This window comes from Aythya fuligula, chromosome 3 (genome assembly GCF_009819795.1).
Source record: "Aythya fuligula isolate bAytFul2 chromosome 3, bAytFul2.pri, whole genome shotgun sequence".
In the NCBI taxonomy this organism is placed as follows: Eukaryota; Metazoa; Chordata; class Aves; order Anseriformes; family Anatidae; genus Aythya; species Aythya fuligula.
This window is the reverse complement of record NC_045561.1, coordinates 100,310,424-100,323,877: the sequence shown is the minus strand read 5'-3', so window position 1 is coordinate 100,323,877 and position 13,454 is coordinate 100,310,424. Positions and strand designations below refer to the sequence as shown.

General features: G+C 36.3%; 1 protein-coding gene across 1 annotated transcript in view; it reads left to right on the top strand.

Annotated features, from left to right (window-relative positions):
* Positions 1-13,454, top strand: part of EIPR1 (EARP complex and GARP complex interacting protein 1) — a 74,654-nt gene that overhangs the window by 44,978 nt on the left and 16,222 nt on the right. Inside the window, exons 5-6 of the mRNA XM_032184683.1 lie at positions 7,367-7,466; positions 10,133-10,269. Of these exons, the coding sequence (XP_032040574.1) occupies positions 7,367-7,466; positions 10,133-10,269 (237 nt within the window). The remainder of the gene's footprint in view (positions 1-7,366; positions 7,467-10,132; positions 10,270-13,454) is intronic.

Here is a 13,454-nt window from a genome sequence, read left to right as displayed (position 1 = left end):
AACTCATTCTTTTCTTCTGTATGTGCTGTTCATTCTGTGTAGCCATTAATAATAGTAACAATAATGCAGCATCGGTGTCTGTATATGTGAGATGTGTTACTCCTTACTTTGAAGCTTTCTTCCTGTTAGTATTAAAGATGAGCAAAGTTATAAACTTGTAATCCTCATGTAGACTTTTTAACTGTACTTCTTCTAACAGTTTATTTTTTTTCTCAACTCTTTGGCCCCGCTTTTTGTTTGAAGTATGTTGCCAATTGATTCTTTTTCTTTATTGGTGAGTAGGTTCTAGCTCCTTGGTGTGTTGTTCATAAAGCTGTAAAAGGTTTGTCTTTGTAATAGTATCTGCAAATCCTCCAAGCAGATACACAGCTTTAGTCTTAAAGCACTTTTTCTGGCATGGGAAATAGAGTTCAACAGGAACAATAAACTATGCTGCCCAAAACACCTCACTCCTACAGTAATTTAGCTGCATGTACTCTAGATCTTCTGTTACTGTAGATATGTCATGGGGGAAAAAAAAAAAAAAAAAAAAAAACAGCAAAATATGAAGGTATAGATGGAATAGTGAAATAATTTTTAATAATGAAATTACAATGTTTTTGCATAGTTGCCTTAGAATACTCTTTTTCAGTGTTTCTGCCATGATACTTAAATATATGTGTATATAATCCAATATAAATTATTTTAGTATTTCCTTAGTGTGCTGTATTCCTTAACCTGTATTTCATGTTTTATATAATGTCAGAAACAAGGCATAACTTCTTAAGTTAAAACAGAAAACAAAAGTCAATTATTGGGGTGGGGGGGGAAGTCCTCTTCTCTTCCTCTCCTCTGAAAGAGAATGGACACTAGTAATACAGTCCAAGATCTATTTAAAACAAACAAACAAAAAAATGCTATCCTTGTGATAATGTAATTTTAATCTTAATAAACAGAAGACAATTCTGTTTTTAATGTTACTGCTCTGGTCAAGCTGAACCAGTTCTACAACTTGCAGCTTAAAGGTAATCAACAGACCTTGGGGAGTTTGGGACTGTGGTCTCTTCTTGTACACTGATATTGCTATAGCTGTACTTAGCAGCACTTAACATCTAGGAAATGTTGTTTGCATATGATAAATTCTTTGTCTGTTACTTAGATCGAATAGACTAAAGTGTAGACAAAACTGAGAAGAGTACCAAGGCCAGGCATCAAACATAGGCTCTCTTTAGGAAGGACAGGCTGGGGAGATAAGGAGGGAAGTTATATTGTAAGCACAGCTGGAGAGCATCATGGAGCTCTGCCTGGGGATGGAGGATGAGCTAGCTGAGATCTTGTGTAAAGGTTTGAGAGCAGAACCATGTGGCTGACTCAGTAATGGGTGCTTGCTGCAAGCTGCCTGACCAGGAAGAACAAATAGATGAGACCTACAGACAACTAGAAGTACTCTTGTGCTTGTGGGATCTGGTCCTTGTTCAGGGTTTGAACTGTCCCAGTAGCTGCTGGAGGGACAACACAGCAGGGTGTAAGCAATGCGGGGGCTTTCTGGTGAGCATTGGTGGCGGCTTCTTGATCTTCAAAGAAGATCAGTAAGTTTCAGTAAGTCCCATGTGATAGAGCTTCAGAAGGGTCTAAGAAACCTAGTTAGTATTCAAGAAGCCCTTCCTCTGAGCTTGAGAACAGCTCATTGCTATGAGCAGGAAGTCAAGCAAGAATGCCTGGATACCTAGTGATATGCTGAATATACTGATAAGAGGCAGACCTTAGAGGAGGAAGTAGGGTCCTGAAGAATCTAGTAAGAATTTTATATCTTCGAAAGTACAGTTCTTTTTCTGGAAATATGGATTAATGTTCATGATCTGTCCAGAACAAGCACGTGGGGGGAAAAAACAGGCAAAACTACCCTCATAATGTCTTTAACCAACCTCCAATACCAAATGAGTTTGGGGAAGCCCCCTAGCCTTGATAGGACCATCTTTTTAACTTGAGCAGTTGGTGTAAGAGCACAGACCAGACCTGAGTGTGTGCACAATAAACAAATCTACCCTGTAGCATGGATTTCAACTAGTGCTACTCCTGGTTTTCATACTCTGTGGGATTTTCACATTGATTATTTCTCTGAAGATAGAAGAAACAATCAGCTCCACCTACAAGTCAATGGGAAGGAATTTAGGACTTTTAAGTTACTACAATCTGAAGAATGGTAGGTTACTTTGTTAGAGCTCATACCACATGTTCCACAAGGACTGTCCCTGTGTACAACTTGCGTATTTTATTGCTGCAAAAAATGAACATAGTAGAGAATGGCTGATTAATGTCTTAAGTCTGAAAACTGTTAGTCATAGCACCCTTTCTGTAAAGTAGATCTTGCTACTTACTGTTTCACACGTGGTTACGTAGCATGTTCATGTTTTGTCCCCACTAGTAATTACTCCTACTGCACTGCAGGTATGTGCAGGACATTAGTTATGTTGGTTAAACTGCAGACTGGAGGTGCCAATTCGTATCTATAATTGTTCATAACTTGGAATGTTAGCAGTGACACTTTGCTATTTTAAGCAACGTTATGTAATATAATGTATACATTTTCTGGGGTGGCCACCTAGATAGAAGTCGCAGATTCATAATGAACTGTGGAGATGTTCACCTGTTGGTCATCTCTTCAAATCGTGAATAATTTATCAGGAATTTAATACTCTTTCCTACAAAATAGGTATTTAGGAACTCATACTTAAAATGAATGGGTCCTATATCTTGCTTTCATGCAGCAAATTCCCTACCATACTTTCTATTAGATTGTGAGCTCCTAGGATTCAGACTGTCTTTCTTTTGTTTATACGTTCATAAATATCTTGTCAATGCTAAGATTGTGATTCTTGCTTTAGAGAGCCCAATTATTTTTCTTGCTATAAACTTATTTAATTGCACATCTGCAGTAGACAGACGGAGTGAGCTAAATACAAATACTGAGGCTAAACCTTTATTATTTTTGCTTTTATTTAAAACAAACAAAAGACTTCTGGGGTCACCAGCATTCTAGTTTGATCACTTAAGGGAAAGAAATTAAAAACAGTTTAGTGCAAGTATTTATCCCATGTCACCCCCTTGTGGGATGCTTTTGCATACATTTATGCAACAGCTATATTTTTAATGTAAAAATAATTCAAAGAGCCAGAAAGAAGTCCAAAGTAGGTGTCTTTGGAGGGGGAGAAGGGGGGTCTTGGCCAAATTAATCTTTACCTTTCTCATTTTTCTCAGTATAGTCTTCTTCAGAAGAAACTTAGATTCACCCATCTTAACATTCTATATCCATATATGTATACTTAAGGAAGCTATGATTTTTCTTTTACTTCATTTTGACTACTTGAACACCAAAATATACCTGGGTGGTTTAGTATTCTGAGACAATTCATAACCTGCATTCACTAAACATATGTCAGCAGCATGTCAGACTTCAATACCAGAAAACAGCCAGAACTGTTCTCATTCAAAAATGTGGCCGCTCTGTAGAGCACTTGAGTAAAGAGTAAGAATTGTGAATTCCTGGCTGTCCTCTGAGCCTTATTCTTATAATAACAACAAAATTGAATTACGGTACTTAACAAAATGAAGGATATTTGGGTACATAACATTAATTTTTCTGATGGCCTCTATTGAGGCTGCAGGATGTTTGGGTATATTTTCCACTTCGCAGTGTGTGAGAATTTTCAGTTAACAAAATCTTTTATTCTTTTAAAACCGAAGAGCAGTTAAAACTTTTTGTCCAACATATTATGGCTGACTTCAATTCACATCTGCAAAAGTGTTTACATGTTGCTTTATTCTTCTTTATTCTACAGTGGAGAACTTGAATTGTTCATTTATAAAAGCTCAGTATGTTAATAAATGATGACATTAACTATCTATTCAGCATAAAACAGATAATGTAGTCCTTTTATGTGTGCATTTGAATGAATATTGTAAATTCTCTTTTTTTCTTTACTAGGAAAATGTTTTCTACATGATTTATTTTTTAACCAGAAACTGCTAGCTAGAAGCTAATCTGAAGCATCAGGAGTCAGATGATAACAAAACAGAGTAAAAGGCAACAAATATAATTGCTTGTCTGCTGTTTATAGATTATCTAAAGAGCAGCAGTGAAGTTGACACTCAGTTTCTGAGTGGCAGCTGTGAATTTGACAAGTATCTTGTCCATTTCTGAAAACTGTAAGCATCAGCAACTGTTGGCACACTCAGGGAAAATGGTATTGCCTGTTTATCTGCTTTCTTTTTAAAAGATTAGCACCACTTCTGCTGTGTCTAAAAAATATTCTAAAATGTATATTTTGCTTCGAAAGCAAAGTGTTTTTTCTCCTACCAGTGTTTTTCCCCTTCTCTATGGTATTTCATGTTTGACATTCAGTTGCTGCTGCAGAATACAGCTGAACATGTTACAAGGGGTGATTTGAATAACCACTTAAATTATAAAATGTGAATGATCACCACAACCACACCCATAAAACAGTGAACTTTCATAAAGGATAAATTAAACAGAAGCAAAATGGGCATCTCACAAGGACAGAGTGAATGTGCAGAGACCTTTTTGTTCTAAGATATGTCAGCTGGGTTATATAATTGGCTCTAATTAGCGCACTATTCAGCTATAAAAATTCTTTACCTTGAAGCTCAGTAACACTCAAAGACATGAAATTTCTTCCCACCTTTGAAAACATCAAAAAAAAAAAAAAAAAAAAGCTTCCAATCTTGCATTTAAAACCAAAGGCTCAGTGATCAGTGTAGGAAAAGCGACAAATATATCAACAGGTGATGAGAATATTGATCTCTGGCTGGAAGAACCCTTAAAGAGGTAATGGCTCAAACCAAATTTTATTATGTATAATTAGAGAATATCTACATAAGTCAACACCAAATGACAGTGTTGCACTTCCAGCAATATGTAAGAAAAATAGTTGTTTTTTTTTTTAAAAAGGGCAAAATTAAAAAAAAAAATAAAAAAATCTTGGTTAATCTTGAGGATTTCTTAGTTTACCCATTTGTCACCTCTTATAGCGGTGACGATTCTGATGGCATTTAAAAACTATGATCCCAAAATTATGTCTTCTCTTTGAGAAAGTGAATTGTGGAAGGTTAACTGTGTAATCAGGTGGAGGTCATGGTGCATTGATATTTTATCCTATTATATGCAGATAGTGTTTTCATCTCTTTGAAGGACTTAATAAATATATCTGTGCAGCAGAACTATATGGAATTCTGAAATACACATAGTTGTGACAACTGGCTACCTCTAATTATTATAAAGCAAATTGATGCTTGAACCTGTAATTGAAACTGCTTGATCATTTTATTATCAACTCTTGTTTTCATTTGCTTATAAGTTTGTCCAAGTTGTAACATACAACTTTTAACAAAAACACTAGTTAAAAATAAGACTGACAATAATAAAAGTAAAAGCCTAATTTAAAGCAAATCATAGAATCATTCTAGTTCCATATGCTTGTTAAAACACCTAAAACATGATGGCAGCTTAACATGCTAAATGAAGTGATTTTGTCCTAATACAACAGTGCTCATTACAAATGATCTTTTATAAGTAGTTAGTTTCCATGGATTGACAATGTAATAAGGATGCAGGTCATGGTTCCAGCAAAAGATAGATGCAGAAGCTATTCCTTTCTTTGAGCTGCTCTTTTGCCTTAGGGAAACATTCAGTGGGTGAGGAGTCAGCAACACACCTGTATTTATAGTTCCAGCCTCTTCATCTGCATGGTGTTAATTTACCTTTTTTGGCATGATTCTATCTTCTCCTTATCACCTGGCTTCTCTTTAACAGTTGCATTTGTCTAAGCACTTTTTTTTTCCCAGTAAAAGTACAGAGTTTAAAAACAATGAAACTCTTCATGGAAGAAGCAAAGTGGAAAATTTTAGATGAGAATGAGGTATTTCACCTAAGGTGTGAAGAACCTACATTTCTGTTACTTGCTCTTCCTAATGGTTTATAGCATATCCTGGATTGTATTAAGCCCCTTGGGTTAGGTCTGATGTCAGACAGCTCATACTTACTGTATTAGGAAGGTAAGAGTAATATAAATTTGGAGATAAATGGTGTATAAGAGCATTTATAGTGTACAGTACCAAGGTAGGAAGGTAGCCATTGGCTGCCTAATGTTGGGCTTGCTTGCCCAACACTGCATCTACTCACACAGCCTTATTTCGTCTCTTCAATCCAGAGACTGACTTGATTCGTGCAAGAAGTTAGCCTATAAAATCTATGTCTAGTGATGGACTCTTGACAAACTTCAAGAGCTATTTCTTCACATTTGCACTGAGAACATGTATGTCAAATGCTTTTGAGTAAATTAAGTTTTTGTCTAGTGATGGGAGAAAGGTTCACCATGTAGCTATCGATATTAAAGTTGTGATCTCTGTCTTTAGCTGTGTTGTGGAGGTAGGAAGTTGCACAACTTTCTTTTAGACCTCTTGGGTACAGGTCTTGGATACAGAAACCTATCCTCATCAAATAACAGGTATTAATCATTTAACCTTACTGTTATCTCCAGAAAACTTACTAGGGTTTTTGTGTATGTATTTAGCTGCACTGCCTGTACCCCCTGGTTTGAGTATGCTGCTTCTCGTAGCTAGAAATAGAGATGAGGGCTGATGATTTCTTCTGTTATTTCTTCTGTTCTTTCATGTATAGCACAAAACTGGTGAATCAGGTAAAAAGGGTGTGTTGATTGAGCTGTGATGACAGCTGCTGAGTTTGAAGCAGTTAACATCAAAGCTCTGAGGCTTATGATTTTTGATGCACCTCCAAAAATGATGTGCAAAGTCGCATATGAAGAACTTTACGGTTTCAAGCTAAATTACTTGAAAGTGAGTGCATGTCAAGGCCTTTGGTTTTTCCCTTGCATGGATGCAGAATGGCTTGTGCTACAATGACATAATCACTTTTCATTTTGCTTGATTGAATATACAGAATGGATGGCAAATGAAGTAGGGATTTCAGGAAACTCTTACAGTTAAACTCACGTCTAGGGAAGCTGAATGGCATTCCTTTTTCTGACAGATTTGGACAGGATGTCAAAGGGTACTCAGAAGGAAAAGGAAAGCACCAGAGATGACTAAAAGATTCCATAAGCAAGCCTGGTTTTGTATCATACAGTTTAAGTAACTGACACTGCTATGGTGTTCATCTATGACATATAAAAGTTGCTTGGTTGTTGTTAATGGCAAGTTTTGCACTTCAGATGTGGGCCAGTTTCAGCTGAAGGAAACCATAATCAAAATTGTTTAGGAAGTGTTAGAACAGATTAGGTACATGAACTTAAAATGTCTTTCTAGTGCTAATTCTGATTAATCTTTTCAATCTTTTTCTCCTGTTTTACAGTGTTATGTGGGAACCTATGGGAGATGGTAAAAAGATTATTTCTCTGGCTGATAATAACATATTATTGTGGGATTTGCAGGAAAGTTCAGCCAAAGCTGTGGTAAGAATTTTTTTTGTTTTTAAACAAATCATGATATATTTGAAAACAGTATAAAGAACAATATTACCAGCCCTCAATTCGCTAATCTTTTAACTACTACCTCCCTAAAGACTCCTCAAGTATTGTGTTATCTCTAACGTGTGGGGGAAATGAATAGTATATCAATTGTCTTGAACGTGAGTGTTTAAGAATACGCAACTGGATATTTTTATCTGTTGCTATTGGTTAAATTTTTCCCTTTTTCTAGAGTTGTCCTTACTTTCCTATTTATTCTAAAGAAAAGCAATATTAGTTTGATAAATACGTTTGGGGGAATATTTATGATTAAGAAAGCCAAAAATAATCTAATTCACATGACAGTATATTAACCAATACTGATTAGTATGTCACAGCCCTCTGTTTAATTTACAACCCTTGCATATAGGCTTTATAAATTCCCCCATTTACTGTGCTTTAAGTTCTCAGTATTAATTTAGCACAAAATCATCTATTTAGACTGTTTCACGTACTGTTAAAATCATTTTATCTGATACTCAGTAGTATACACAATAAGGTGTCATTGGCATGGACTTCTGTCTGATTTTGTCACCACTTCTAGATAACAAAAGCTTATTTGTGTAATGGCATAGATCATATATAGAAAACTTTGTATGTTTCTGCGTAGAGAAGCCACTGGATTTACCTTACTCGTACGTTAGTCAATCCTTCTTTTTTAACACCTGTGTAATGGGCAGACTTCTTTGGAATGCCTTCTTTAAACTTGTCCTCCAGAGTAATTTTTCAACAATTATGCTTTTATGTTACAGTGTTTCATATAGGGCTGTTTTCTGTACATGGTCCTGGGTGCAGGTGGTGCTACTTGAGCAGGGGTTTGGACCAGATGACCTCCAGAGGTCCCTTCCAACCACAACCACTCTGTGATTCTCTGATTCATGTGATGTTTTCTGTTTCAAGGACAGATTTTGGAGATGTATGATTTGAGATACTTTTTCTTGATACTCTTGCTGTCAGTGTCAATAGAGTTTAACATTATAGTAAAGGTAGTTTAATTTTTGAAATGTCCTACTCAAGCTCCTCGTGTTCTCTGTTGCCTGACCATCAAAAAAATAAACAGTACAGTCTTTTTTATTACCATCAGTCCATTGTCCTGTGCTGTATCTTATTTTTTATTAATAACCTGCAAATTGTAGAAAGCTTTTCAGATGCAGGAGGAATGGTAAAACAATACTAAGTCTGAATACAGTATTGTATCGCATATTAACACATGAGTAACGTATGAGCTTGCATGCTAAGATGGCTGTATTCTTAAAACATAGATCCTTCAGAAAGATTTTTTGGAAGACTACACATCTTAGGCATCATAGATTTTAGGGATGGTAAGAGCTGTACTTTCTAGATTGTTAACCTGAATGCGAAGACAGACATTCTTCAGTGGAAATGTAATAAATTAGAAACTACAGAAAGGTGTCTTGGAATAACATGTAAGGAGGTTTAAACAGTCTTGTAGTAACAGTATGTTTTTCTGTCAGTCCGTTAGACTTTATATAAGCAGTATATATATTTAATACTTTTCATCCAACCAGGTCTTATATTTCTGCTGAGAGTAGTAGGCTTTCTGTTAAATCTTGTATTTAATAGAATAATCTATGATGTGTTAGTACCTAGGTGAAGGAGAAAAGTGATCCAACAAGATCCAGTGCTGTTAATCTGCTTGTGTGAAATCCCTCTCAATGAAATGTTTGTAAATATGAACGTCATGTGCAAGATGACCAAATATGTCTGTCTGCTCAGGCACTTTTAACTTTTACGGTTTTTTAATCAGATTAAAATGTAGTTATTTTCCTTTTCCACCTCCCTCTCAGATATGAATCAATCAGCTTCAGTACATTACTGGAAATACAAATAATTTGTAGTGTCTGCACCTTGGATTTTCCCCCATGTTCACATGGAATTGGAGGACAATTTGCCTTATATTAAAGACAAAACTAATTGCTTTTTTGTCTTCCTTTTATTAACTGTATGGAGATGCAGAGCTGTCTGTTCATGGTGTGCAAGCCTTGGAACTGTGAAACATTTAATTCTTACAGTTTGTAGATTTGTGATTTAGTACCTTCTATTATTTTGATTGTCATGCATGTGATGACATGGGCTTGTGGGTCTTGATTTTTTTTTATTTTCAAATGCTGCTATTTGTTTATCAAATATTTTTTGCCACAAATTCTCTTTCTGCAGTTAAAATATGGTATTTTCATACAGAAAACCCCCCATTTCATGAGTCTTGTATGACTAATCATGAAACTAAAAGCATGTACTTATTTGCTCATTTAAGACAGCTACAAATGTCTGCAGTATGTCTATATCTATCTAATGTTTCAACACATTCAGATCTGAAACTGTTTTAGGTTATAAAGAAGTATAGTACTGCTAATGCTTCTGCATATATTACACTCTATAAGCCTTTGTAAAAATTATCTTCAGATACAAGGTAAGTTTTGTCTTCCTAATTTTTTTTTTTACCTGGTTTTATCCCAGGATTTTGCTAATATGTTATGCCTGAAACATTAGGCTGTTGTGCAGTTGTTTTTGTCCTCAGTGGAACTAATTTCACTTTAGTTTTGCATCTTTACATTTAGAAACATTGTTAGCTTTTTTATATTTTTTTTAAGCTTTCTAGTTCTGCAGCCTTGGAAGGGAAAGGACAATTAAAATTTACTTCTGGAAGATGGAGTCCACACCACAATTGTACACAGATTGCAACAGCCAATGATACCACTGTTCGAGGATGGGATACACGGAGCATGAGGTAATGAAAAATTGCAGTCCTGTTCTCAGAAAAAGACAATCTACTTTGGAGATGGATTTTTCATTGCTCCTAACTTTTTTTTTTAAGATTAGAAATGTGACAAAGCTATCACTTATAAATGGAATGGTTGGGCTTGCATAGCTGATGTATTCACAGTTTACTAAAGGTTTTCTCAGTTTTTTCCCTGAGCTTCAATTCTAACTTGTATATTGAATTTTAGTCAACTATGTACTGGTCCCAAGATGACTTGTTCAATACGTAGGCATTACCTGAATGAAGCTGTTGTGTAATTCAGACTGAAAATCAGGATTTACCATCAGTCCTGACTATGCTATGAACTGTCTTCGTAGCATACTTTATAAAGGTAACTTTAATCTCTGAAGGTAATTCACAGGGTAAGTTCACTCTTCACTTCACTTTTCTGATTTTAACAAATAGTACATTATACTATATGTAAGACTCTAGCATACCAGTTATATGAAACTACTGAATCTGTCAAAATCATAAGCAAATTAATTAAAGCTTTGAGTCTACCTAATATGGTGTTCCCCCCCACGTAGTTGTGATTTTGATAAGCAAAGGAGTGATGTTGTGCATATCTGTTGCCATGACTACTAAAGCCTGTGCAAGCTTTTTTAAGATACGCTTTATCCCCTTAGCACATAGTAATTTATCACTAAACCGAGAAGACTGATGTCTTGTAATAACTTTTGTTGCCTTAAAGGGGGATGACTTTAAATTTAGTTCTATGGTTCCTGCCAGCTCAGGGGTATAGCAATAAATCCCCATGTTTGCCAGCCTTATGTGTTTCTGCCTAACAGGTTTGTTTAATTTAATGAACAAAAGTTAAAAATACAAATACAATTGTTAAAAGTCACTTGTATACCTGTTGTATTTGAAAGTTCTATTCTTTGCCCTGTGAAAGGATATATAAAAATCTAACTTTATATACATCTATATATGCTCATTTATGAAGGTTTTTTAAATGAAGCATAGAAAAGAGGAAGGATCAAAGGAGAAACCTTTTTCTAACATATAGCATGCAGACCCTAAGATAAAACCCTTTATTTCTAAGTAGATATTGTGTAATGCTGTGAAGTCTACTTCATGTTTTGCATTTCTGATCTTGTATTAAGTGAATTCTCTGAATAACTTGTGTGAAAGATGCTCCAGATATTAACAAGGTCTGCAATGAAGGGGTAGTTTGGTTAGCAAACCCCACAGTTCTAATTACTTTAATCAAATCTCAGATTGTCCTTGAACAAATTTAAGAGAACTACACCATGCTAAAGAGCTTCTTGCAATTTACTTGAAAAAATACACGCAGGAATGTCTCATTTCCAGTTACATTGTAATATGTCTAGAATAATGTGAATATTTGATAAGAACTGGCTGGGCTAGAGGTAGGTGTTTAAAGTCAGGGATGTAAAAACCATGGCAGTATAAGATGCAAAAACCAAAAGGTCAGAACATTTGCTATACCAGCAAAGAGGAAAGGAGCTTCTAAAGTAGTTAGAATAGCCAGCTCTGTGAGAGTGCAGGTAGGATAGCTGTAAGATAGAGTAAGTGGTATGGAATGTAGCAAAGAAGGATGGGAAAAAACAAGAGGTTGGCAGGAGGACTGTTAGACTAGACTAGGAAGCAGTCATTAGTAAACTTAATCAGAGAAGCTTTTGTGAAGCAGATAGGTAAGACACTAGGCTGAATGGATTTTTAGAGAGAATTATAGACTTATATCAGGGAAATTCAGAGTCCAAGGATAAACTATAAAAAAAAAAAGTATATGAGAAAGGGGCACAAACAGCTGGAAGAAATGTTTGTCATCTGGTGTAATCCTACTTATCTAAGGCGTTAGTGGGAAGTTCAATATATGCTGTATTGCTGAAGGTAAGATGATAGAGTGAAAGAGAATATTTGTATTTTGGAAGGAAAGAGATCAATCAAGTGATCAGACTAATAGTTAAGTTAGTATAAAGGCTTTTGTAGTAAGCATAACGGAATGTGTAGGGTAGTCAGAGAGTGGCGTTTCTTTTTAAACCCTGACACATTGCATGAGTAGTGCAATCAAGAATGAAGTGCAATAAAATCAAGTGCAATAGTGAGGGGAAAAAGTGTTTTACTGTTACAAGCATACTTGAGATTTTTAAAGTTCCCATGAAGTTCCAAGAAATGAAAAGAAAATATAAAATTCAGACCCTAGAATAGCTGGTAGGAAGGCATACCTCAGCGATATCCTCAGTTTCTCAACCTTTAAGAGTTTTGATACCTAGGTGATATCCTCTATCCCAAGTGATTGCAGTAGTTGTCAGGAAAGAGGTTAGTCTATGCATAATATACTCTGAATCTCTTCATATGGATCTGCTTGAGGGCTTGAAGGCTTTGCAGGGGGATCTGGATGGTCTGGATTGATGGGCTGAGTCCAGTCGCATGACATTCAAGAGGGTAAGCGCCAAGTCCTGCACTGGGGTCATAACAACCCCAGGTAGTGTTAAGGCCTTGGGGAGGAGCGGCTGAAAGCTGCCTGACAGCCAGCTGAACATGAACCAGAAGTGTGATAGGTGCCAAGAAGGTCAACGGCATCCTGGCCTACATCAGAAATGGCGTGGCCAGCAGGTCTGGAGAAGTGACTTGTCCCCTTGTATGGTCTCACCTTGTACTCCAGGTGAGACCACACCTGGAGTACTGTGTTCAGATTTGGGTCCTTCACTATGAGAAAGACATTGAATTGCTTGAGAAGAGAAGTGCAAAGAAAAGCAACAAAGCCGGCAAAGGGACTAGAAAACAGAATTTGAGGGGGAACTGGGCTGTTTAGTCTGGAGAAGAGGAGGCTGAGGAGACAACACATCACTCTGCAACTACCTGAAAAGAGGTTGAAGTAAAGAAGGGTGTTGGTCTCTTTTCTCAGGTGACAAGTGATAGGATGTAAGGAAACTGCCTCAGGTTGCACCAGTGGAGGTTTAGGTTGGAGATTATGAAGAATTTATTGATGGAGCACGGGTGGTTGAGTATTTGAATGAGCTGCCCAGTTAAGTGGTGGAGTCCCCATTCCCGGAGGTAGTTAAGAGGTGTGTGGACAAGATGCTAAGGGACACATTTTAGTTATGGGACATGGTAGTTAAGGTTGACAGTCGGACTTGATGATGTTGAAGATCTTTTCCGGTCTCCATTATTCTATGATTCTACTT